This window comes from Sebastes fasciatus, chromosome 24, assembly GCF_043250625.1.
Source record: "Sebastes fasciatus isolate fSebFas1 chromosome 24, fSebFas1.pri, whole genome shotgun sequence".
NCBI lineage: Eukaryota > Metazoa > Chordata > Actinopteri > Perciformes > Sebastidae > Sebastes > Sebastes fasciatus.
The window spans coordinates 9,452,257-9,479,758 of NC_133818.1; the positions used below are offsets into that span (position 1 = coordinate 9,452,257).

Sequence of the window (27,502 nt, forward strand, 5' to 3'; positions counted from 1 at the left end):
TGTGTGTGTGTGTTCGATGAAAGCACCACGAGCAGAGGGAGGTGGATGTGTATGTGTGTGTTGCTTTGTGGTACTCGGCGAGGCGCATTTTCAAACCCATCTCCAGCCACCTCAGATGAGCCGGGGATTATAGAGTGACCCTCAATGCCTCTGTCTTATTGGTCTGGCCAGGGTGCATTAGGCTGCCGCAGCCAGCCATCCCTCTATACCTGCCTACACACACTTCTCATGATCTGTAGGAATTAACAATTCATGTGCAGTTGGACACGAAACCCTCTCAAGATATGCATCATAAATAGATCAAAATACCATAACCAAACAAGCCTCCAGATGTGTATCACCTTTTTAATTGACCGCCCTCCATCCCAGGCAATTTGAAGGTGTTGTCATTTTAATTATTGCTAAAATGATTTTTCACGTGCAGTTGCTTTGTGTCTCCCAGGCTTAAAGATGCAGTGGACCCCCGAGCACAGCCAGTGGGCCGAACAGCATTTCGACATCTCCTCCACCACGCGCTCGCCAGCCCACAAGGCTGAGGCCTACAGGGCGGTACCTGGCCACCTGCAGCGCTCGGCCACCTACCAGTACGCCTGGGCCAATGACGACATCTCGGCCCTCACCGCCTCCAACCTGCTCAAGAAGTATGCCGAGAAGTATTCCGGCATCCTGGAGATGCCGTACCCCGAGGGCCCTGGAGTGATGAACGGACGGAAGGTTGAATCCGAGCCCTGGCAGGACGGCGTCTACCCCATGAGCTGCATCCCCGAGGGGGTTTCCATCCGAAAGGGAGGGGTGGCGGCGGCCTCGGATGTGGTGTCTGGCATGTGCAGCTCGCCAGGCCTCGCCTCCAGCACCCTGAGCGAGCCCAGCTACTCCAGCAGCAGCTGCGGGAGCCACGCTGCCACCGCCCTGCACTCCTCCTCCATGCCCTCTCAGGAATACGGCCCTCCGTACAGCAGCGCCTACCTGCACGGTAGTTACAGCTCCCAGTCTGCCCCCGCTCCGGCACTTCCCTCCCCACTGCACAGCTCTGGGCTCCTGCAGCCGCCCCCTCCGCCGCCCTCCCACCCCACTCTAGTCCCAGCTTACAACGGAGGCTCCCCCAACTTGTCTAGTTATAATTACCCCCCAGCAGGCTACCCAGCTCAGAGCTCCGTCGGGCCAGGATACAGCCCTGGAGGAGCACCCCCTCCATCCTCATACCTTCCCTCAGGCATCGCTGCACCTACACCCCTTCCCCCATCTTCTACTTTACCTGGATACCCATACCAGAGCCACAACCTGACCCCAATCGCCCCCACGCCTCTCAACAGTAGCTCCTCCAACTCACTGAAGAGGAAAGCCTTCTACATGACAGGCCAAGGAGAGATAGACTCCGCTTATGGTAACTTTGGCTACGGCCAGGCCCGGAGCTCGGCCGAGAGCCCCATGTACAGGATAGCTGACAGCAGCAGTGCGAACGGAGGCTCCAACAGCGCCGGTGGCGGTGGATTTGACAGAAGTGCTGAAAAGTCGTCTTTACCTTTTAATCCTCAGAAGCAGTCCACGATGTCCTCAGAGCAGAGGAAGTACAGCAGCCAGGCAACAGGTGGGCCGCTGACTCCCCCGGCCTATGTTACCTCCACCCTGGGGGGTTCCCGCTCAACAGATTCCCTCGCCAGCTTCACCTCCCCTTCCCTCAGCGAGCAAGGTGCCGACGATCACCGTCTCCACCTCTCCCACTCAGCACCAGGGCCTACCTCCTCCTCATCCACTTCCTCCTCCCGGCCTGCTGAAGAGCAGCTAAAAACCAGTGACCCTCACCTCCTAGATATGGTTACCTCTGAAATCGTTCAGCAGGGGCCCCCAGTGGATTGGAGTGACATCGCAGGACTAGAACTGGCCAAGGCAACCCTGAAGGAGGAGGTCCTGTGGCCCATCCTGCGCCCGGACATGTTCAGCAGTTTAGGGCCAGTCCCACGTTGCGTGTTGCTGTTTGGCCCCAGGGGCAGTGGCAGGACGTTGCTGGGTCGCTGCCTGGCCAGCCAGCTGGGGGCGCCGTTCCTCCAGCTCAACGGTTCCACGTTGGCCACCAAGTGGCTGGCGGAGGGAGAAAAGATTATCCGAGCGTCCTTCCTAGTGGCGCGCTGCCGGCAGCCTTCAGTACTGTTCATTAGCGAGGTGGATATGCTGTTGTCAGCCCACCTCAGCGAAGAGAGTCCCATCAACCGGCTAAAGGGGGAGCTACTTGCCCAGTTGGACTCCCTTCTCATGGGCTCAGGCGAGGACAACCAAGTGTTGGTGGTTTGCTCCACAAGCAGGCCCCAGGACATGGACGAAGGGCTGCGCAGGTATTTTGCTCGGAGGGTCCTCGTGCCCCTGCCGGATGGCGCGGCCCGACACCAGATCGTGAGCCAGCTCCTGGCTCAATCTCAGCACAAGTACTGCTTGAGCGAGGAGGAGCTGGCGCTGCTGGTCCAGCGTACCGAGGGTTTCTCCGGACTGGACCTGGCCAGACTCTGCCAGGAGGCCCTCATAGGTCTGTTACACGTCTCTGCACAGGGCATGGACATGTCGGGTATGATGCCCAGGGGACAGGTCAGGCCCCTCACCTACCAGGACTTTGAGAGTGTCTTTTGTAAATTCCAAGCCAGTATATCACAGAAAGAGATTGACACGTACACTGAGTGGAACAAAATGTTCGGCTGCAGCCAGTGAAGAGATAGATTCCGCCCTTGAGAAAAAGAGGCATCCACAATTCCTCCCCTCAGGGCAGAAGCATTGTGCTGGAGGGAAAGGCACACAGAAGGCCAACACGAGCCCACAGAGTTCTCACAAGCAGGGTTTAGACGCACCGAGAGACCTGGTTTGACGAGACCACTGGCAGTTTTGCCGTTAATGAGCAAGAGTTTTAATTTGAATGCTTGACACTCCAGAAAGCCAGGCATTGTTTACACATTGCAAGCAAGTTGGCTTCAGAAGAGACGCCCCAGTGTCTGTGTATATATCGTTAATGTTCTTGTTCTTGAGATTTAGTTGGCTATCCAAGTGCCTGACGTGGTGCTTTCTGATTTTCTTTCTTTGTTTATTTGCCTCACAATCTACATTCATGGCATGAGCTGACGATTATTAAGAGCTTTAAAACTTCAGCGGTGAGTCTGAAAAACAAGAGATTGACAGTTGCCATTGGTGGTGGTCAATCATTCTTTATTGTCTTGCTAAGAGCAGTAATCCATCAGGGCGGCAGTAGTCTGGGCCCTGACTTCGCACTCATCCCCTTCTGATCCCGTGTCTGCAAAACAAACAAACGTAACAAACAAAACTCAGGAAAGCGTTTGTGAATTGTACAGTACCTCAAGATATCTTGACGAAAAAAGCACTAAGATCTGACAGGAGAATCCGAGCTGGTTTGGCAGTTTATGTTTAGCGAAGCAGTGTTAGGTGTACCTCAACTGGCTAGGATAAATAGCAAAGAGGTGACGATGAATGTACTAGATATTTTCTGGAATGATGGAACATAATCAATAGTGAGTAAAAACATTTTTTTCCCCTCCCAGCAGGTGCTTTAGCTACCTGCTTCTACTTGACCAATCCTGAAGCTTATTTCCATCACTTTAAAAAAGAATAATACAATTTTAAAAACCACACAGCTTTGCAGAAGCTGTGTGGTTTTGGGGTTTTTAAGAGACGAGCAAGTGTTGGGGTGATGGGAGTTGTATATTTATTAAAACAACCATAATCAATATTGTTTATATTATGCGATCTAGGCTATATGGTTAGGCTGCATGGCGGCGCCATCAGTTTGTCAGCTAACTTCTGCACAAAATACCGGCTCATTTGTCATGAGGGGAGATGTAATCTCCGACGTGGATGAACTTGATGCTAAAAAAACACCTCCAAAAAAATTTAAAGGAATAGTTTGACATTTTGGGAAATACACATATATCGGAAAATGAAGTATAAAAACAACAATTTGGTGGTTTTATGTGCCGCTAAGCTAACGGGCTGCCAGCTGTAGCCTAATATTGTAAGGGAACACCTCAAAATAATTTAAAGGGATAGTTACAATTTGGGGAAATACACTTATTTGCGTTAAATGAAAGATATAAAATAAATTTGAAATTTGAAAACAGTGAAACAACTAGCCTGGCTCTGTCAGAAGGTAACAAAAAACATTTTATACATTGCTTGTTTATTCGTACAAAAACCTAATTTGTGATTTTATGTGCTGCTAAGCTAATGTTTCTGCTGGTTGTAGCCTTATATTGAAAAGACAAACATGACAGTGGTATCGACCTTCTCGTTTAACTCTCGGCAAGAAAGCAAATAAAAACGTATTTCCCAAAATGTCAAACTACTCTTTAAATCACAGTTATATATCAAAGACAATTTACTGTATCTCTTTGTGTGAATTAAATGTTTGACTTAATGTCATTTCACCGAATTTCCCCGCTGGGGATCAATAAAGTTGTATCTTATCTTATCATTTAATCCAGTTGGTTTCAGCCAGAAATGCTGTATTGGAAATCAGTAAGCAGCTCATCTGTTGCGTTCAAGGAAAATCTGTTTCCATAACGGTAAACTAGGATTAAGGGAGCTCATTCCAGATATCCCTCCCAGTTTTTAAGTTGGATTTGATAGGTGTCACAACCCAGATATGGAAATATGGATTTTGCAAAGTTGCCTCGTCACTCGCACTGTTTATCTGCATTTTAACTGGATTATCTGTAGAACGGGATGCCACTCCTGTAATTCAAATTAGACAAGGTCATTCATCTAGTACATACGTATCTTACATGCCTATAATTTAAAAATGTGTTGAAAGTAGACAGTAAACTGCTGTTTTTGCTGGACGTCAGACGTAATTTCATAATAAACTGTCTATTTGAAAGGTCCATCTTAACACTAATTGAGAGTGAGTGAAATTACATATTAAGAAAAAACTTGTATTTTCTTCAGCCATTGCTACAAATCAAGCCGACAAAACTTGCTGACCAGCGTTAGCTAACGTGTTCAGAGAATTAGGCTTTGTCCGAAATCTCATACTACTTACTACATATCCAATATGTGTACTATCGTTCAACATACTTTTGTGTGAATAAACAGTATCTTTTCATAAGCACTGAGCAGCAGTTTACGTCGTCACTTCCTGAGAACCTCCTTGCCGGTTGAAGACGTGTAACCTTGGTAACCCGTGCCAACCCCATGTGATCAAAACGACAGTTTGTGAGAATCAAAGTCTGAATTAATTTCAAATATACGTTACGCCTCGCAAAGTGAGATCTTATACTTAAATTCAAGCGTTATTGACGTTACAGAGCTGTTTGTCGCCGTCCGTTGTCGCCACCACCGCATTGCATTGTGGGATATTTATACCGCCGTAGTGTCCAGTGTTGCATACTGTAATATTTTAGCGGAAATAGTGCGCAATTTGCGTACTCTTGGTTCCATCCCAAGGTTTAATAAAATATCTCTTAAATAGCATGTTAGTATGGAATTTCGGAGGCAACCTTATTCTGCCTCCACCTACAGAAATACATCATCATGTTTACTAAGAGAAAAGGGGTCTATACATTATTAGCAAAACTGTAAAGGACACTATTTTAATCAAGTTACAATCAGAACATTTTAATCAAATGTTTTATCCAAAATGACCGCCCGAGGCAAACTAATCCAATTCAAACATAATTTTTTTTTTCTCAACTGTGACTGTATTTCATTTTTCACTGTATTTTACACAGACGGCATCTAAATGCATTTGGATACATACTTCAGTTGACTGAAAAGCTTTGAGTGAGGAATTGTGGCACTAGTCTTAAAGTCCTTCATCTCTGAAGGTTATCTGTTGCCCATTGTGTTGCATTGGAATGTATTTTTTGTCTCTTCCTTGCTGTCCGTTAGCTCCACTGTTGTGACACGAGAACACTTATGATAGTTTAATGTGCACTAAAGCATTTTGTGTGTAATATTGTTTTGTTGAAATATATTTGTCTGTCCGGTATTTATCCTGAAGGAGATTTATCTGATCAGTTTTTTAAATTTTTTTAATCGTAAATCCTGCTTTTTTTATTTTAAATATAATACCAGTGAGCTGCATTACTGTATGTTCAGGCCCACTCTGTGTTGCTATCTCCGGTCTAGTGCGGCACCTGATGTGGGGGAAAAAAAAAAGTTCTGCTGAGCGTCAGCAAAATTGACGGAAAGGAAAGACAGCCAGGCAGCAGTGTGGCGGCAGCACAAGGGGAAAAGCAGAGTGGTCCGTCAGAAAACCACCCTCAAAAACAATCTGTACCAGAATTCCTTCTGTCAGCAAATCCTCTGGAGAGAGAGTCCCTTTAGACAGAAAAACCGACTAATGCACTTCAGAGCACACAACAACAGCACAGGCGTCTCCCTCTCCCCTCCACCGCCGACGAACAAACGACTTGAAACACACCGCTCGATGCTACGCTTGTTTGTTGCGTGTTTTGTGGTCCTTCTTTTGTGTCTCGACCTTTTTTCTACATGGTGTTTTTTTTGTTTGTTTTTTTAAATGGAGTTCTTCTTTAAAGCATTTCTACCTCATGGCTACAAAAACACACGTGGTATTTGATTTACGTCTTTCCAAATGTCAGTGAAAAAAAAAGCATTGAAAAAATAAAATAATAAAAAAAAAAAAGTGGAGAGAATTACAACATGAAGTTTTTGCGCAGTCTACCTCACATGACTGTACTTAAAACATTTAGCTGATGGTGCAACCGCAGGCTGCAGCATAGCCCAGTGTGTGTGTGTGTGTGTCTGTCAACGTGTGTGTGAGCTATAAGCGAAACACACACACACCTGATAAACGTCAAAAACACACACAAGTGTGAGGACGGAAACCGCTGGGGTCGACCTAAAAAGGCGACCCGGAAATGTATAATCCAATACATTTGCTTTAATCTTTTGTGAACTACTGTGGTTGTGCGCGTGTGAATGTGTATATACATGGGCACACTCTTCTGTTTTTTATTTAGTGTGTTGGATTTTATAAATTGTTAGTATATATAACACACTTGCACAACTTTAAAACCAGAGTGTAACGTGTTTCTGTTGTACATACCTATACATACAATACAAATGCACCACTTGTTTATATGTGTGAATATGTTGCCATACTTGCAGTCAATGTATTTTCATGTAATCTTAGGTACAAGCAGCAACAAACGATTCATTAAAGACATTTTCTTGGGAGATTATATCTTGTTTGTCTTTTTTTCTTTTTTGGTCAATCAAATAAAAAAGAATAATTACAGAATTTATTTATCAGTCGAACGGAAAAAGAAAATATATGTATTGTCCTGCCAAAAAAGAACCCAGCTGAAAAATTGTCTTAATGAGCCTTGAGTTAGTCACCCTTGTGTGCAATTATAAAATCATCCGCGGCAAGCCGGCGCTGTCGCTTCTCTCATTAAAATGTAACAATTCATTTCTCTTGCTGTGGTAAGAGTGGCAAGACCAAAACATTAAAGCGTTAATTATCTTTCTCCATCACAAAGAATTTGGATTATGTGAGCGCTCTTAATGAAAATGATGTGCATTAGCCCACTACATTTCCAAGGTATCATTATATAGCTGGCGGTGAGGTGTGGGAAGCTGCTGTATAGCCTCTATAATTATCTGCGAAAACTCAAAACGCTTCGAAAGAGGTTACAGTTCATCGAGGGCTCTTTATTTTTCCACTTTGAAACAAGCTATAGCCATGATCAGAAATTATCTATGACACAAGGTTTTTTTTTTATGTCTGTCACATTTAAAGCTGTTTTTCTTACAGAGACAAGAAGAGATTTGATCATCTTGCTCACCTTTTTTTTTGCTCTAAGCTTCATAAATAGTGTAGCAGCAAGCTGCTCTGTAAATAACCTGTATTCACTAAGCTGCAGTCGGCCTCGTCTCGACTCAGCAGGGGGAGTGGTACAGGAAATATCATCAGAGGCCAGTTTTATCCAAATCAGGGTTTTTTTTCCACTGCAGGTTCAAACCCGGCTTGGGGGCGTTCTGCGTGGAGTTTGCATGTTCTCCCCGTGTTAGCGTGGGTTTTCTCCTGGAACTCAGGTTTCCTCCCACAGTCCAAAGTCTGGGGGACAAAAAGTTCAGAGTTTCAGAGACTTTGTTTCCTGCATTCTGGTGACTTTTAAAGAATGAAAATAACAAAATAAGTACACATTTTAACAGCATTTTTTGTTAAACAGGCCTATTTTTAATTTAACTTTTAATTCTCAGGGAAGAAAACGTAATAATTGGCCCCTCTGGCGTAAACTTGTGTGACTCTCCGGTATGAACTAGGCTAATATTCAAGTTCGTATGTATTCATCTCTTGATATACAAACATTTGTTTTATACACATGTCTAATAATTATTTTGCGATCCGGCCTGAACCTGAGCGTTCGCGATACCTTAATGAATGAAGGTTGATCGCCGCCCCCGTCCATCACAGTGGACGGATATTGCTTATCCAGACATCTCTACATATTTGATTGAATCCCATTAGTGTTGTCTGTAAATAACCAACGTGTTAATAACCTACTGTTTGATCTATAGGCTGAGATTTAGTTGGAGAGGACAGTCTGATGCTGCTATAACGTTAATGTATGACTGTATTACTGCAGCAGCCTCCCACTCAAGCTAACGTAAGCAAGCCATACTAGTCACTGTCACCAGCATCATTTAACCATTTAGTGCATACATTTTAGCACTTCTTTCCCCCAAAAGGGAGCGCAGCCTCGGCAATGACGCCATGCTGGTCTGGTCTATAGCTTGGAGCCATAAAGCCCCTCTATTGTATCTTGCAAGATCGTGCAAGCCACTACACAGCAACTCTTCAGCATAGCATTATTACTATTACTGTAGAAATTTGGAAACTCCCAAAAGGGGGCGTCGTCATGCAAGCCTACACTGGATGACGTATTGCCGGTCTGATGTATGGCTTATACACTTTGTACAGCGCCGGAAACATGTTGAGTTAACGAAAAGGGGACAAAAAAAGTGTGCCATAACTTGAGTGAAACGCGGGACAATTGTGACCCCCGGACAAAACCCAGAGAGGGCAATGACAAACGGGACTCTCCCGCAAAAAATCGGGAGCAAGTATGGTGTGCACCCCCGAGGTTATCTACCGTAACGCCGCTGTGTCCTCTTCACTCTAAAGGGTCCTCACTCTGTAAGCTTTTGCCTCACACCTCTGCTCACTCTTTTGCGCGACAATTAAAATATGCTAAGTGATCATTTTCCTTAAGTAGTCTTAAATGTGCAATCCATTCAAATATGAGAGGAAATTGCCCACAGCTCGCAAAAAAAAAAAGGTGGTTGAACAGGGGGGTAAAGCTGGAATAAATTATGCAAATAACACAAAGGACTTTACCACTTAAAAGCCTAATTTTCCTATAATCAGCACACTGTCGCCTGATATTTCCCCCCCCCACCTCTTATTAAAAGTGACTGTTCTTTTGCCGATCATCAGATGGCTCTATCTGTCACTGGTCTGCGAAATGACTGCAGACTAAATGCTAAAGCATTTTGCCGGAGCTTTTAGATGATGGTTACATTCCCACACAAGTAATTATGCGTCGGAGAGTCCAGAAATAAGGTTTAATTATACAGTAATCGCCTGTGATGGACACTAGGAAGTGGTGAGCGCCGCCAGACTGCAATCCATCAATGACAAACCTCTGGCCAGTTTTAATTCCTCCTCATTTGCATCCTAACCTCCACACCAAGTTGCGCAAACGCTGTTAAATGTTAATAGGACCTGTCTCGCCACTCAAAATGAATGCTTAAGCCATTTTTTAGTCACTCTCTCCCCCCTTTCATCCTCTCTTTATCTAGCTACTCCCTTTCTTTTATTCCTTTCCAAAGCCATTCTCTCCTTTCCTGTCATCCTTCCTCCAATCTTTCACTCCGCGCCGCCCACCTCCCTCCCTCCCTCCCTTCCTTCCTCCTCGCAGGCCTCGCCGTGGAGGAGGCACAGAGCGGTCACTGATGCACTAATTGGGAGCAACACTTACAGTTTTATCTCCCCCCACCACTAATAGCGGTCCGCGCTGAAGCAACTCACCTTAGGAAGAGGAATGGATGGATGAGTTGGGGGTAGGAGGCGGTGGGGGGGGGGGGGGGGGGGCGATTGTGGAGGCCTGGAATGAGAAATTCCTCCGTGCAGACCGCAGCGCAGACTCAGTGTGAGATTGGACCCTCAAGCCATCATGGTTAATCCATATCCCGCAGGACCTCGGACTCAATTCCCTGCTTCATTAATTGAAAACGATGGCCTTTTTTTTTTTTTTTTTGAGGGGGTGTGAGTGAATAAAACAAGGAGCCATTTATGAAAAAAAAGCATTTTGTCTGGTTTTGTTCCTGAAGTAGCTGCAATCTCATTATGCCTCTGTGCTGCATTTCAAAATGTGCTATCATCTCTGTCTTGATTGTCTCGCAGCGTCGGGAGAGATAAATACACGCGCCGCTTTGCTGCGCTGATGCCAGGACTGTTTTTCAGTGAATCATTTGAAGTCTTATCAGCCTTTATGGAAATAAAGCCTTTGCCTAATAAACTGTTCCACAGGCTTTGGGAGAGTAGCACATAAACACCTTTTTTCTCCCGACAACGCCATCATTAGCGCATCTTGTTCAATGCTTTACACATAATTGGAATCAACATCTATTGTTCGTGTTCTTGACCTTCCACTTGTTTTCCAGCAGACACTCAGAAACATTGTATTACTGCTGAGAGGGAATCTTAACTAGGAGAACACATGCTAAGTGCCTTTGCTTTGTTTTATCAGGGGCACATTGCTTCACTTTGAATATAACTTGAAAACCCATACCTTTCTGATTTAATGATAAAAAAATCCCATTGTGTATTCTAACATACAATTGAAATTAATCACATTGTCTATTTTCTATCACATGCTGTTGACATCTGACCATGCAGGACAATAGTATGGGAAATGCAGTGCAGTACAATTCATTACCGATATTCATAACTCCTAAACTGCAACCCTAATACTCTATTACAAGGAGAAGTTCCGCATTCAACTGCACTTAACTGTTATTTAAGTGATAGTAAATAAGTGCAAAATGTACTGAAAGCTGCAATAATCATTTTTTTTTTTTTATTAACAATAAATAACATGAGGATTGTCGCCTCACAGAAAGAAGGTCGCGGGTTTGAATCCGGCCTGGGGTCCTTCTGTGAGGAGTTTGCATGTTCTCCCCGTGTTAGCGTAGGTTTACTCCGGGTGCTCCGGTTTCTCCCACAGTCCAAAGACATGCAGGTTAGGTTATTTGTTGACTCTAAATGTCCCGTAGGTGTGAATGTGAGCATGAATGGTTGTCTGTCTCTATGTACTTGAGTAAATGTATATGCCACCACTACATTCAGCGCTGGATCCATTGAGCGAGAGTCAATGAACGCCGGCAATGTGACTGAAACTGGCTGAAGATGTCATAGAAGCTGGCTTCACCTTCTGCTGATGCATGGAGATCCTGTGTGGTTTTAAGAGAACATCTCCCATGCAAATGGTGGTCTTGATTATGCTAATGTATTATTATGTTAATGGTGGTCATCTTTAATAATGCATGATGTTGGCATATTGATAATGCATTGCATTTATTATCATGCAAATGATATGTTAGGGGCTCATTAATTGACACTTATCGGAGGTTCTAAATCGCAACAGGAATGATTTGAAAATAATAATTAATTAATTGTTCATTCTTATCTAAAAGGTGTCACTCACTATTCCAGATCTGAGATGTTCTTTAGGTTTAACAGCTGGCTGTTATCAATCCACTCAAAAGGCGCCAAAAAAATCAGATCCATTTGATCGCGCAGCCCCCTCGCTAACGGCGAGTCAGACGTGAGTCATCCTCACTCCCATGCCCGCCTCCCTCCGCGGAAAAACTTAAAACGAGCCTTTTTTTCCGGCGTCACAGGAGGGTACCTTCACAAACACTCGTGCTTTTTTGTGTGTGTGTGTGTGTTGTCAGATCGGCGGTGCTTGCGGAGTGTTCACAGGCACTCTGGGATGGGCTGTCGTGTTAGCAGTGAGTGGCAGACCGACCGACTGACAGCCGGCGAGGTTGTCTCTGGAGGATTCCTGCTGAGGAGGTGTCGCTGAGTGAACTATCAGGGACTGTGATGTGCATTAGGCTGTGCAGGAGACCTCTACAAAGACAAGTTTTTTATAGAGTGGGTGTTTTTTTTTATTATTATTATGAGAGATCAATAGCTGTCTACCTTTTTTTCAGATCATTACTCATTAAAGCCTCTCTAGACAGTGATGGACGGGTTGAAATAACTCGATTCCTGCCTCTCTGATTGATTTTATAACAGCACATACTGTACCAACACCATCATCTGATCATCATTTTTCCCTTTACAGCGAGGAAAATCCCTCACTGCTCCACTCCTTCTATTTTCACCACAGCATATCGTGTAGTTTTCCTACGTGATTTTTTCTCTCGGCTATAATGCCACATCGTGTACAACCGCCGATGGAGACATCCAATTAGTAGCCAGTCAGGCTGTGTTAGCTTAGTTAAGAACACACACCTACACACACACACACACACATCACACGTGTCGCAGACGTACAAACACACACACGCAGGCGAGGGATGGATGCACACGGAAAATGCACACAACCACTTGCTGTTTCCACATGAGTACACTCAGTGGAGATGGGGGATGGGGAGACCTGAGATGTGAGGGGAGAGCGGGGATCGTGGCGGCGGCGGTGGTGGTGCGGTGGCAATCTCACCCAATCATGTGTGCCGGGAATGACTTCATTAGGAGGCCCTGTAGAAGTCCGGTGCCTGGGAATTGCGTTTGCGCCGGGGATTGGAGGGAGGGATGGAGCGGAGGGAGAAACAGGAATGAGTCCTGAATCCCTCTTTTATCTGGCGTGTGATGGAGAGATCCAAATCAACAGCTGTCAGTCAGGTGGGCCCCAGGGCGAAGGCCTCCGGCGGTGGGGAGGGGGTTGGAGAGGGGAGTCAGATGGGGGATGGGGTTGGCGAGGACAGGGCCTGACTGACGGGGTGAGTGTCAACCCCGTGGTTCCTCCACAGGTCTATCACATCATCTCCTGGTTCACACAGGTTGGTGATTTGCATCTTCAGAAATCAGAACTGTTTACAAAAATATGGTCTCGGCCCATACTTATCAAGCCGCTTACTGAAAGATACAAGTACTTTTACTCCTATGCATATAATTAAGAATATTATTGATTTATCATGTTTATTTTGGTTTAAAAATGCTCCTAAATTTAAGAGCAAACCCTTATAACCCTTCAGGCCGTTCTCATTCACTGTTGGTGCACTGTAATTTGTATATTACCCACATTATCGTAAGCTTTGTGTCCCATGTGAAACCGATTCAATGCTGACTTCTTTTACCTCACTTTTTTTACGCAACTGTAATACTTAACTAGCGACACATACTTATTTTACGCAACAAACGTACTTATTTTAAGTAACAAACTTAGTTATTTAGCGTAATAAACTTACTTTTTTTATGTAAGAAACTTACTTATTTTACATAACAAACGTACTTGTTTTGCGTAACAAACATTTATTTTACGTAACATACTTATTTTACGTAACAAACACTTATTTTATGTAACAAATTTACTTATTTTACATAACAAACATACCTATTTTAAGTAACAGACGTACTTGTTTTACGTAACAAACATTTATTTTACGTAACATACTTATTTTACGTAACAAACATACTTATTTTATGTAACAAACTTATTTATTTTAAGGTATAGACGTACTTGTTTTACGTAACAAACACTTATTTTATGTAACAAACCTACTTATTTGAACCCAAACCATGTTTTCTTTTCCTAAACCTAACCAAGTAGTTTTGTTGCAGGGGCTTGCACAGGCGCATTAATTGCTCGTGTTACTGGACATTTGTCGGAGAAATTACAAAAAACAAAAAATATCTTTTTGCAGGATATCATACAAACTGTTCTATGAGGATAAGTTGAACCCTCACACTTGATTAATGTGCTATATTCTTCATTTTTAGAAAGCTTTTTTTTATTCCTAATTTGGCTCTTTAATTAAAACACTACATGCAAGTGTAATACTTTTTTGTGTTTTGATATTTCATAAATACGGCCCACTCAGCGTGAAGTTGTGGGAAAACAAGCTGCATTCATGCTTATTTATGTATTAATTTAAAATTACAAATAGTGCAGATATGTTCATAACGTTCATGTGTATTTTCCAGAAACCCTTCTTTCCTAGGTTTGTTTGTATTTCCGAGGCTATCTAACATCCTATATTCCTCATTACTGTATAAAGGCAGGCTATTATGTAAATTGTGTATTTGTCGTAGTCAAATCCCTGTAATAAACCAAACACCCCCTGCTACTGGCGACTTCTGCTCAGAGATGAGGGGGAGTCGAGTAGATGCAGAGAGAGAGAGAGGTGAGTGTGTCTGAGCGCCGCGAAGGTCACTCCAGATTGAGAAGTTTGTCAAAATGTGATGACATCAGCAGTCTGTAAACTGTTATTGGGCCTCGCTGAGCGACGTCCAAACTGTCTGAAATTACAAAAAAAGGAGAGAAAACACACACACCCAAACTGACTGCCACCGCTCTGCCAGAAATGATTGCCTCCGAGGTTTCTTTTTTCTTCTCCCATCTCCCCTTGTTCACCCATGCCTTTCCTCCACCTCCCCTCCTCACCACCACCACCACCAACAACAACACAACTCATATCCCCATCCCCCACTGCCTTACATGCTTGTACTGTAGAAGGCAGGCTGCCAGATATGTGTAAGCTTCTAGGAAGAATAGAAGGGGGAGAAGTCAGATCTGGATTTAATGACATTAAACATGGTTTTTATGCTCAATAAGAGGCCTATATTATGATTGATCCAAGACAGTCAACACTTAATCTAGACACAAATGGAATCGTCTGTCACTGAGTCTATTGAGTCATCAATATCCGCTGTAGTTATTTCTCTTTTTTCCCCTCCTGGATCGTTTACAGTGAGTAATCATCTGTCTGGTCGCTCGCGTCTCGGGGGTTTGATCGGATAGCGCTTTTGAACACCGGCGGAAACCTGCCTGACAATCCAACAAGCCACTCACTGAAGATTGAGAGGGCCCCATTATGTCGGCTGCCCGTGGCCATATCAGAAGGCTTTTCTTCTCCCTCCTCTCGCCTCTACATAACACACAGCGGTAAATAAATCACAGCTCCGACTCTGTCTATCGATCGGCCCCGCTGCGAGCTCCGCTTTTTTTTTCTTTTTTTTCTTCCACGTCTGCTCGCTCTTCTCCGCAGGATGAATTGTTGCTTTGTATATTGAGGAGGGCGAGATTGTCAAAACACGGAGGTGCCGTGTCAAAACAAAAAAGGAGACGGAGAGAACGGGAATACGCTCCCGACTGCATGACCCACTGTGACGCCGCATACTTAGCCTCGATTAGGCTCCATATTAATCGAAATAATTTCAATTAGTGGCAGCATTTGCGTTCGCCTTCCTGGAGGGGAGGCCTGTGTCCTGCTGGGACTACTCTATTGGTGCCATTGTTTCAGGCAAGATCAATTAGTTACAGAGAAGTAATTGAAGCCATTCTGAATACTTATTTAACCAAGACATGCATACAGCTCAATTAAGTAAAGCTTTGCTGGTACACAGAACATTCATTCCAAGAAGCGACTAAATCATTGATTTGGTAAAATTAGCTAATTGTGCTTTTAAAGCCAAGTCAGTTAGATTAAGAGACTGACAACGCTGAAATACACTGGATCCTCCTGCTATTGAAAGATCACAAGTTAAATAAATGGATCTGTCAGCTTGATCCATTAACTATAAAGTGAAGAATCTATGTCTGTCTGTCCCTCCCTCTGTGTGTCCTTCGCATATCTCGAGAACCGTTCATCCAATCTACTTCACACTTGGCGGGTGTATTGCTCAGGACCCAAGGGAGTGCAGTGTTGAATATGGTGCAATTTGGCCAGATGGTGGCACTATAACTTTGAACTTTACATTTTGGCCTGTAACTTTTGAATTATAAGCCTCAGAAACAAAATGACAAATCTATCCATATAAGCCACGCCCATCTGTGATCATTTTCTTAGTGACCAAATGGCAATACTACAACTTCCATGTTCGTCACATGTTGCCATTGGGCCCAAAAAGATTTTTCCCCATAGACTTACATTGGGAAAGAGACGTCTGTAACTCAGCGGATACGTTTTTTCCAAATCAGATTTTTTGCTACTCCTCCTACAAATTTTAAGCAATCGTCACCAAATTTGGTACATAACATCTCTGAATCAAACCCGAAAAAGTTTTAGATTGTCGATTGTTGGATCTCCTGAACACTTCGTGCTATTGCGACCACATTTGGTTGATATGTGTAGATATGATGTCTGAGTGACCATAACACATTTGGTGCCATTTGGCCAATAGGTAGCACTGTAGCATTATCATCTAACTATAGGAGGAAGTATACTACTGTCTTTTACATATCTGGAGGTACAATCAACTTCACTCTTGGCGGGTCCAAGCAGTCATACTGCGGTTCTCAACAACGGTGCAAACAGCAATTCTGGGGGCCAAGCAATTGGCCTGTTCCGGATGGGCACTAAGCTTGTATTGTAGGAAGCGGGAATTGCAAAGTCATTGGAACTTGAAATAACAAAATAACCTAGGGTTTTTCAGACTCTTCCAATATTGACGTTCTTCTCTGAAAACAGGGTTGAGCCTAAATTCAGTAGACTGTAATTTGATAAGTGGAGTCAATACGGGATTCATATTTGATAAAATGCTTATCAGACCCCAACTCTAGTAATGCTACAGTTCCCGTGCATCTGTGAAAGGGTTAAGTAAGGTGGGTTCCCGAGGCAGAAAACGTCCTCTGACTAGCAATCAGCACTAATAAGATCCATCTTCTCTTAAAAGACTCAGTGAAAAGCCCTAAATCCATTCCGAACACATTCAAAGGGGAGATGGGAGAAGGAGCCATGTGCTGTGATGTTTTCATGTCCCTCCCTCTCTCTCTCTGCCGGCTCCTATCTCTTTCTTTCCCTCTCCACTTCATTATCATTCCCAGGTTATCCCAGCAGCCAAGTGAATCTGGAGCACAAATGAATTAAGGGAGAATTAAGGAGCCCGTGCAGAGTGAAGCCTCTCCGAATCTCAGCCCAGATGAAAGGTGGACCGACTCATACATGTGCACTCACACTCAAACACGTGCATCCACAACACCTATCCACGCTACCCACCCACACACGCACTACTGATGTGTAATATAGCAGGTACGCTTCTGCAGATTTGTGGATGTCAGTGAGTGTTTGTTGGGAGTGTTTGTCCTCACCTTGCTTCTGGGCCGCGTGCCAAGCACAACTTCCTGCAGTCCTCGGCCAAGGCAACACAATGGCGTTTAACGTAGCCCACCACCCTCCCAGCATATTATATCAGCTGGGGAAAAAGTTGTTCAAAGAGAGGACAAAGAAGTATGCATTACATTCTACAGAGACATACAGGTACAGTATATACACGCGTATATATACACTGATGTTGAATATATGAAGCATAATGTGTTAAATGCAAATGATATACTCTATAAGTGGGAGATATACAGTATATTTCACCTCCACGTATGATGTGGAGGACACAGCAGAGAAGTTTGACATTGAAATGGTTCAGTGGAATGTGAAAATGTGACTTTCCCTCCAATGACCTCAGTTTCAGTCCCAGCTGATACAACCGATGCAAGTTTTCTACCACGAGCAAAGGCTTTCTAAACATATGTTTGAGTTGCCCTGAACCCAACATGTTAAAACCAACTACTGTGGTTAACACATGTTTAAATTGGGACTGTACAGTAGCTATCGTTAAGGACATGTGCTCAGTATTTGGGTTTTTAAAGAGGACCTATTTTGTTTATTTTCAGGTTCATACTTGTATTTTGGGTTTCGACTAGAACATATTTACATGCTTTAATGTTCAAAAAACGCTTTATTTTTCTGTCTTTATCCCCAAAAAACACAAGAAACAAACGTCTACTCGACAGTTTACGTTACCGCAGCCTCATAAGAGGACTACTTTGGCCTTTAGGTAACGTAAAAAGACGAAAGGCCCTCACTAGAGCCAGTGTTTGGTGTGTCCGTTCTGGGCTACAGTAGAAACATGGCGAAGCTAGAGCCAGCAGGTGATTGGGTTAACTTAGCATAAAGACTGGAAACAGCTAGCCTAACTCTTTCTTTACCTAAGTATAAAATAAATCCCAGCCTATCCAACACGTTTTCATCCCAATTCAATTGAAACTTAACGTTGTGAACACGGGACACGAACAAACAGCTGATTGTAAAGTGAAAGTGACACTAAACGCACACGACACAAAACGGATAAAAAGCCTTGTTTTTGTCGGTGTATGTTTGTGAAACTCAAACCTGTTCACTCGTTGCATCCCAGGGCTTTTGCTCAGTTTGAGTGTCACACACAACACCTCCCTTGCTGTTTAATAGTTTCAACACTCGAATACATGTGACGCCCAGTTGTCAAGAGACCCAGCCTAAGCAGCCACCTCTCTCACATCTTTACCCTGCACAGTAGGAATCAAAGGCAGGGAGAACAGAGACGGGGATGAGGGAGGAAAGGGCCTCCGCTGTGGCTTCTAAAGCTCCACTATTTGGAATTTAAAGAGCTGAATACGAGTTTTTCTCTTGGTTTTCTTTCACACTCTTGCCTCTGCCTTGACACGCTGCAGTTTCTGTATTTCTAACATTTATAACCTGTTCAGATCCTCTGTTATTTCTCCAGTCGTTTACATCTCATCTCCTAATCATACAATTGTCTCTGGAAGGCGTGGAAAAGCTGTTTCATTGATTCAGCAGGAATGCGGATTGATCCGGCTGAATTTGCATGGGAATCCATTCCGTCTGAGTCGAGAGATCATAATCGATCAGATGGGATAAAGCCTGTATCTGGCCCGCTTGCCTTTCAGAGGTTAAGGTGAAAATTAATTTGCTTGTTCGTTAGTTACATTTCAATCCTGTGATTAAGTCTTGCAAATGATTAAAATGTAAAACAATGGAGCAATGAATGTGACTTTGATTGCTTGTTTGTTTTATTCGATAACATGATCTGTTGCCCCGATGACCGAGCTTACAGAATCCTAATGAAGGTGAGTGAGCTGCTGGCTTAGAGAAACACATCCTGCAAAAAGATATATATATATATATTTTTAATGTTGTTTACTATGTTTTGTAACAAAACTCCAAATTTTACAAAAAATGTTATTTCTGAAAGAGACATTTTGGATACAGGAGATGCATTTTATGGGCTGCAGCACTATCGCGTCATAGCAAGAGGGTCGCAGGTTCAAACCCAGCTTGAGGCCCTTCTGTGTGGAGTTTGCATGTTCTCCCCGTGTTAGTGTGGGTTTTCTCCGGGTGCTCCGGTTTCCCCCACAGTCTAAAGACATGCAGTTTAGGTTAATTGTTGACTCTGAATTGCCCTTAGGTGTGAATGTGAGCATAAATGGTTGTCTGTCTCTATGTGTCAGGCCTGTGATAGTCTGGCGACCTGTCCAGGGTGTACTCCGCCTTCGCCCAATGTCAGCTGGGATCGTATACTGTGCGTTTCACTTCCATGTTACAATCAGTTGTTCATTTGTGTCCTGTATTCACAATGTTTAGTGTTATTTTCACTGTACAAATGTAGTTTTAAGCCCCACCATGTTGTTCTTTCCTAAACCTAACTATAGTGGTTTTGTTGCCTAATCCTAAAGTGATGCCAAGGGTAACTCAACCCGGTCTAAGGGGAAGGCGTATATATATCACAACAATACACGGACATTCTGCGTCTCATGAGTATGCATTTGAGCGTTTTCGCGTGTCATTTGTATGCCACGAAAACGTCCGCAGTTAGGTTTAGGCAAGAAAAACACTTAGTTAGGGTAAGGGAAAACGTCATGGTTGGGTTAGGGTTAGGGTTAGGGTTTCACAAACCTCTATTACAACTCTCAGCTATAGCAGGGCTCTCAGATTTTCCAGGCATCAACCGGCTAAAAACAACAAACTTTGCTGTAGCTTATTAACATAATCTCAATAATTAACTTGACTGTAACATTCGAGGCTCCTTTTTTTTTTCGAGGCAGGGGATATTTCATCAGCTCGTTCTCAAATATGGGGGTGAAAACCGAGAGGCCGGGGTGGTGTTTGTGGTATCGACTGCTGGACAAACGCCACACTTTTGCGAGGAACTTCTCTATTGTGCATGTGCATCTGTGCATGTCCGTGTGTGTGTGTGTTTGCGCACAAGCTCGAAGCCTTCTGGACAGGGCCGAGGGTGAAGGGGAGTGCTAACACACTCTCCTTGTCAGCGGCAAGGGTAATTACTCCTGGCTGAAATTACTCAACATTTGTTTATAAGCTCCCCTGAGCACACTGTAAATAGATTGTCTGCTCAAGTCCAATGCCATTGAAGCCCTGCTGTCCCCAGCAAATACACACACACACACACACATAAGGCTTTATGTTCACTTCAATGCCATCTTTACCTCAACACGGAATCTTTTTATGCGTTTTATCCCTTTATTTAATGAGTTAGTTGTGTTAAAGTCCTTGGCATAGCTAAATGTTGCAGCACTCCTGTCGCCGAGTGACTTTATTCATCCTCCCATTGGAACGTTTCAGTAGCCCACTCGGCTCGAAGCCCTTGATATTTTCCCTCCTCATATAACTTTGCATGTGGTCGAGTTGAATCTATTAATCCAGTATTGATCTCTGCTTTGCCGCCCTTTTCACGGCTCTCCACTTTCCCTATCTCTCCCATCTCTCAATCCCTCCCTCCCTCTTTCTGTACCAACAATGGCCGAGATCTTTTTAGCATGCATATGAACAGAGGAGGAGGGAGGGGAAAAAAAGCACTTCAAGTCAAGGTCCATCCATGTAGTTATTGTATGAGATGGTTCCTGTCAAAGATGACAGTTTGAAACACTTGACCCACAAAAATGAATTCTTGGCCAGGGCCAAGTGACAGCCTAAAGTAATTCATTCTTTTGAAATGTTTAGGGAGATGGAGAGAGGAGTGAGGAGAAGGGCAGTGACATGGAGAGCGTCAGAGCGGAGACGGAGAAGAAGGGAAAGAAAGGAGATGATAGAAACAAAGAGAGGAAGAGAATTAAAGAAAGTGGCAATAAACATGATAGGAGGGGTGAACGAGAAAGTAAAAGCAATCAAGTTTCGCCGTTAGTATTGGCTTACGCTTGCGAGCTACAGCTGATGGATTCTAACTGTGGCTAATTTGTCATTTCATCTGACTAAATCCACAAGTGTCGGAGAATTTTGATGGTTAATCTGCCACTGCTATCCTTGCAAACTGCATACGGTGTGTGCTGTGCAAAGACGGAAAGCTTGGCATTGAATAAAGTGATAAAAGGAGGAAGGAATAAGATACTAAATTAAAAGAAATCAAGGTATATTATTTATTTAATACCAAGGTGGAAAATAGCATGTGCATATTTAACAACCTTTTACGAGGTCGTGACATAAAACATGTTTGCTGGAAACATTGAATAGTCAGCTGAAGACTGAGATTTCAACAACTTGCGCATTATCGTGGCATTTATGCGCCTTTTCATGTGAACAGGCAGAGCTTACACATGCTAGCTACAGGTTAAAGAATCTAATTGCGGCATGACGTAGTACAAGGTGGCGTATTATAGCCTATTGAGCGACTGTTAATGAAAGTTGGAATGATGACGTTATTGAAAGTTACATGGTATTCTAACGAGTATAACAAGCGAGAAACTCCACAATGATGGGGAGGTGGATGGGTCCAACAAACACAGGACTTTCCCCCAGGAGACCACTGTTTGTGTCATGTGTGCAATTTTTTTTATAATCCTAACCAAGTAGTTTTGTTTTTCTTTTTTTTTCTTTTGTTTAGTTTCAATTTCCCACGTTAACCTTATGTTTAAAACTGTCCGGGAGAAAAAAATGTTCCTCGAAAAGTAACGTAACGTAATTTTGTGGGAGACAGGGTTGCAAAATCCACCGCTGTCAACGAAAAATCAGATGCTGCCATACTTGTGTATTAAATCAAGGACCTATTGTTCAAACAAATATTTTTATTTGACGGTTAATTTGCATCCGCTATCATTGTAAACTGCATCTGTGCTGTGTGAGAACGGAAAGCTCGACATTGAAAGTGATCATGGAAAGCAACGGAAAGAAGACGAGAGAAACAAAGAGAGCAGGCGCTAAAGAAAGTGGCAACAGCAAAAAAAAAAAAAAAAACATGAAACGAAGAAGAAATTAGATAAATAAATTAAAAGAAATCAAGGCATCTTATTAATCTACAAGAGCTCCAAGGTGGAAAATGTGATTCTGTTTACGATAAGTGATTTGCTAATGATGATTTTGATTGTATTCTTCTGTACACAAACCTCCCAACATATGTTGTTGTTATTGCAAGCTGCCATCCGGGCTAATTTGTCTTAATTACACTGAGTGTGTTCGCTGCCTACCACCGCCGTCCACTGAGAGAGACAGACACGTTAGATAGAGTGGAGGGCGGGGAGCGCAACATCTGTCTGCCGAAGAGTCGGAGCGCACACACGCATTGCAAACACAACGTGCTCGCATACACTAAAATATGAACACACTCAGTGAAATACAAACACACACCTCTCTAATAAAACCTTGGTCCAGCCACCTCACCACCATCCCTTAGCCCTTACCTCCCATGTCCTGCTAATGGTGGCCACCACAGAGGTGACTGTGTGCAAATAGGGCCGTAGCGCCGATGGCCATCCATCACAAGGCCCCGGAGCAACATTACACCACTCTAATGGCCCACTCTGGCCTTCCTTATGATATTAATCCACCGCCTCACAGCACTGATTTCATTTGTAAAGTGGTGGGGGGAGTTGTTTTTTTTCCTACAGGGTGCTAACGGACGTGGTCGCTGTGCGCCGTGCACAAAAACACAAACATGCAAACTCGCACACATGCCGTATATACGTGCCCCGGCGCTCACCTTGGTCTCCAGCATGCACAGGTAGGTACACACATACATACTAAACATAAAAAATAGATCAGCAGATTGCACACACACTGACTTTGTCCACAGTCGTTTTTCCTGCAGCCCCCCTCAACCTGCCATTACAGCGAGTCTAATTATATAAAGTACACCATGCTGCATACATCTCAAACTATCTCAGCGAGGTAGCAAAAGAAAATTACTGGTATATGTGAGTTTTCTTTGCAGGCTGAAAGTATCAAGAAAACAACAATTAAATTGCTCGGCGTACCTTAGAGACTGCATCAATCCTCAAACACAATTTTTGCTTTGAACATCTTAGAGATGTTTGCTGGTCGACTCGTGCAGGCGGTTGCTTGGAGGAAAACTGTAACCTGCACTTAACACTTTACATTTCGGCTGCTTCTTGTGCGTCTGCAGGGTAGACCGCTGCAGCAAAAATATAAGAGCATTTGACACACGCTGTCTGCACATTTATCACCTGAGCAACAGAGGAGCTGACGCATTCTGAGACCCAGCAGCAAGAAGTTCTTATCTCTTATCCAGCGAGTCCTTTGATGACCAAGTCCTGTTTTTTACTCACTTGTCAGCTGTCTTTCATTAAAGAATTATAATGAATTTATATAGTAAATCTGCGACAAATCTGCTGTTACAGTCGATTAGGCTGTTGTCAGGCTATTAAATAGGCGTTAACAGTCGCTATAAGCCCCATAGATGTGGTTTAATTTGGGCTTATTTACACCTACTAGTAGGTTTTATCTATTATATCATCTATTCACATGGTAGATCAGCGATAGAAGGTAAAGAACATGACACTGACCTTTAGCGATGTAGTATAAGGTCCAGGATTTTCACCCTGGAGACCGGGATTCGCATCCGGTGTAAAACCAACAATGTGTAGTGTTCACAAGCCTTCAGTTTCTCTTTCAATTAAAACACAGTGTTTTCCCCGAAACTTAACCAAGTGGTTTTATTGCTTTAACCTTAAGAAGTTGTAGTATTGTTGCTTAAACCTAAAAAGTTGTAGGGTTGTTGCCTGAATCCAAAGAAGTTGCAGTTTTATTTCCTAAATCTAAAGAAGTTGTAGTTATGTTGCCTAAACCGAAGTGGTTTTGTCAGCTAAGCCTAAAGAAGTTGTAGTTTTGTTGCCTAAGCCTAAAGAAGTTTTTTTGTTGCCTAAACTTAAAGAAGTTGTAGTTTTGTTGCCTAAGCCGAAAGAAGTTTTTTTGTTGCCAAAGCCTAAAGAAGTGTTTTTGTTGCCTAAACTTAAAGAAGTTGTAGTTTTGTTGCCTGAACCTAAAGAAGCCTTTTAGTCAGTGTCAAAACATAACGTTTCATACAGTTTTACGTGTTAGAACGTGCTGCTATTAAGTTTTGCTTTCACTTTTACAACGTAGTAGGCATACTAGGCCTCTAATGACCCACATTATGGTGCTTATAGCAACAGATAACGCTTATTTAATGGCCCGATAACAGTTGAATCGTGTTTAGTGAACTGCTTTTGATACAGAATAGGAAATGTCAAATGCCCGCTTCCAAGGTTAGTGCGAGGCGTTTCTACACATAGCCGGACGGTAGAATTTCCTGCACTAAGAGATGTGTTTAAAAATGGCTGTTGGGGGGGAAGTTGCAGCAGACAGAAAATCAGAGCTCAGTCTCTTAGCGCTTCACACATCAGTGCATATTGAAACCAGTTACGAAGCTCGCAGGCAGCAGGGGGGTGGTGGTGGGGGGGTCTGGTGACCTGGGGAGCAGATGGTGGGCTGAGAGGAAGGTCTGCTGGCTGGACGTCAGAGCCTGAGACGTTCTTTGTTGCTTTTTTTTTTTGCTTTTTTAAACAGACCACCGCTGGCACAGGGAAAGTGTACACAGATACTGTACAGTGCCACACACACACACACATAGACCATATGAATGTCAAAAGCTAAACGTGTCAACCTCAAAGGACATAGAGAGGCACGTCTTCCTCAAATACCATCTTGCAAAGGGAACATTTTATGATTCGACCCTGACACATGAACCCAGATATTGTCCCCCCTCCCAAAACCTTTTAAAACCACCACGACAACCCGGCGGAAAGCTTCTTTTTATCAAACATTAAATACATCACTACACAATGCTACTAGCTGTCGGTTCCTGCTCTCCTCCATACTGTGTTAAATTATAAAAAGAGTCTGTCCTATGTAAAAATTTCATCGCTCGCTGCGGATGAACAGAGTAGTTGCAGACAAGCGGAGGAGTGGAAATAAGGAGAGCAGGAGCGGTGATGTCTGGCGCTGAACGTGTTGAGCCAGAGGTCAACCCAACTCCGGCGAAACCCAGAAACAATAACACACAAAGATGCACACACACACACATTGTGTGCTTGTAAATTGTTCTATTCACTTACTGAAAAACAGTGGAATTTGAATAACCCCCGGTCATGAAAACAAACCTTGTGAATACTGAAAGATTTTGATACCTTTATTAAGGATTGACTATGCTTTGAGTTCATCTGAATCGTCTTATGATGTCCATGAAACTTCTAATATGTTGTGAATACTAATGGCTCAGTGGGCAGTGTGTGATAAGTGATGAAACGTCTTTGAATGCTGCGCTGTCCTTGGCTGACTGGTGGGTTGCTGTTTCATTATGGATATTCACTGTACTTTGAAAATTAGCAAAACCTGGCAGGTATCAACAGCGTCGAAAAAAAAGCTGTGTCTTTAAGCGCTCCTCTGTGTTCTCAGCAGCCCTTGAACTTAAAAAACGGGATTGAAGACGCATAAGAGACTGAAGTGATATTGGTGAGCAAAGAAAATTAATATAAAAGTAAAACACTTAAAATACAAAACTCTGTTGCCAGAGGTAAAATTGCTGTCAGGGATGGCCTTCTAGCCTAATGACAGCCTCGGCTCATCATGAGAGGGAGACAAAGACAAACACAGGTGGGACGCGATATTTCTATAGATATACTCTAATGAAAAGATGAAAGAAGGGAATGGGAACAAGGGAAGGAGTTGGCACTGTACTGTAACATGCTAGATGAAAGATGCAAAAGACAGTGGTGACAAGTTGAAAAAGGTAGAAATAGTGAAGGAAATTAAAAGTTAGACTGAACTATTGAAATCACAGAAACTCTCTGCGGAGAGGCCAGCAGGGCAAACTAATATTCCTTGACTTAGCGTCTCATTCTGAATCTGAATATTAGCCAGCGAAGTTTTAAATGTAAATATACCATTAAACTGTCATTACAGTGTTACATAAAGAAGTTGTAGTTTGTTGCCTAAACCTAAGAAGTTGGAGTTTTGTTGCCTAAATCTAAAGAAGTTGTAATGTTGTTGCCTGAATCTAGCAATGTTTTTGTTGCCTAAACCTAAATAAGTTGGAGTTGCGTTGCCTGAACCTGTGATTTTGTTGCCTAAACCTAAAGATGTTGTAGTTGTATTGTCTGAACCTAAAGATGTTTTTTTTGTTGCCTAAACCTAAAGAAGTTGTAGTTTTACCTGAACCTAACTATGTTTTTGTTGCCTAAACCTAAAGAAATTGTAGTTGCATTTCCTAAACCTAATTTTCTTTAGTTTTGTTGCCTAACCTAACTATGTAAGTTGTAGTTTTGTTGCCTAAACCTGAAGCCGTTGTAGTTTTTGTTGTCTAAACCAAAAGATGTGGTAGTTTTGTTGCCTAAACCTAAAGAAGTGGTAGCTTGTTGCCTAGACCCAATGAAGCATATTTGTTAATGTTAAATAAAATATAATGTTTCATCCAGTTTTGCATGTTAGAACGTGTTGCTTTTAAGTTTCACTTTCACTTTTACAACATAATAGGCGCAGTAGACCCCTAATGAACCACATTATGGTGCTTATAGCGACTGATAACGCCTATTTAATGGTATTTAGTGAACTGCTTTTGGTACAGAATATAATAAAAAAGCTGTGTCTTTAAGCGCTCCTCTGTGTTCTCAGCAGCCCTTGAACTTAAAAAACAGGATTAAAGACGCTTAAGAGACTGAAGTGATATTGGTGAGCAAAGAAAATTAATATAAAACACTTAAAATACAAAACTCTGTTGCCAGAGGTAAAATTGTTGTCAGGGATGGCCTTCTAGCCTAATGACAGCCTTGGCTCATCATGAGAGGGAGACAGAGACGAACACAGGAGGGGACGCAATATTTCTATAGATATACTCTAATGAAAAGATGAAAGAAGGGAATGGCAACAAGGGAGGGAGTTGGCACTGTACTGTAACATGCTAGATGAAAGATGCGAAAGACAGCGGTGACAAGTGGAAAAAGGTAGAAATAGTGAAGGAAATTAAAAGTTAGACGGAACTATTGAAATCACAGAAACCCTCTGCGGAGAGGCCAGCAGGGCAAACCAAATATTCCTTGACTCTCATTCTGAATCTGAATATTAGCCAGCGAGGTTTTAAATGTAAATATGCCATTATGCTGTCATTACAGTGCTCACATCCGCAGGCCCACGGGTCAACCCAGCCACTGTTAAT

General features: G+C 43.1%; 1 protein-coding gene and 1 long non-coding RNA gene across 4 annotated transcripts in view; one reads left to right on the top strand and one right to left on the bottom strand.

The window, feature by feature from the left end:
* The window catches only part of LOC141763185 (fidgetin-like), a 41,771-nt gene extending 34,580 nt beyond the window's left edge, over positions 1 to 7,191 (top strand). For both annotated transcript variants that reach the window (XM_074627650.1, XM_074627651.1), the window contains one exon: positions 443 to 7,191. In XM_074627650.1, coding sequence (XP_074483751.1) covers positions 443 to 2,697 — 2,255 coding nt within the window. In that variant the 3' untranslated portion in view covers positions 2,698 to 7,191. The remainder of the gene's footprint in view (positions 1 to 442) is intronic.
* Positions 2,716 to 27,502, bottom strand: part of LOC141763187 (uncharacterized) — a 151,576-nt gene continuing 126,789 nt past the window's right edge. The window contains exons 3-5 of one of the 2 annotated variants that reach the window (XR_012593044.1): positions 17,343 to 17,446; positions 7,803 to 8,074; positions 3,182 to 3,271 (exon numbers count right to left, since the gene is read on the bottom strand). This is a non-coding gene — a long non-coding RNA (uncharacterized LOC141763187). Of the gene's footprint in view, positions 3,272 to 7,802; positions 8,075 to 17,342; positions 17,447 to 27,502 lie in introns of both variants that reach the window. The other variant, XR_012593043.1, reaches the window with a different exon arrangement.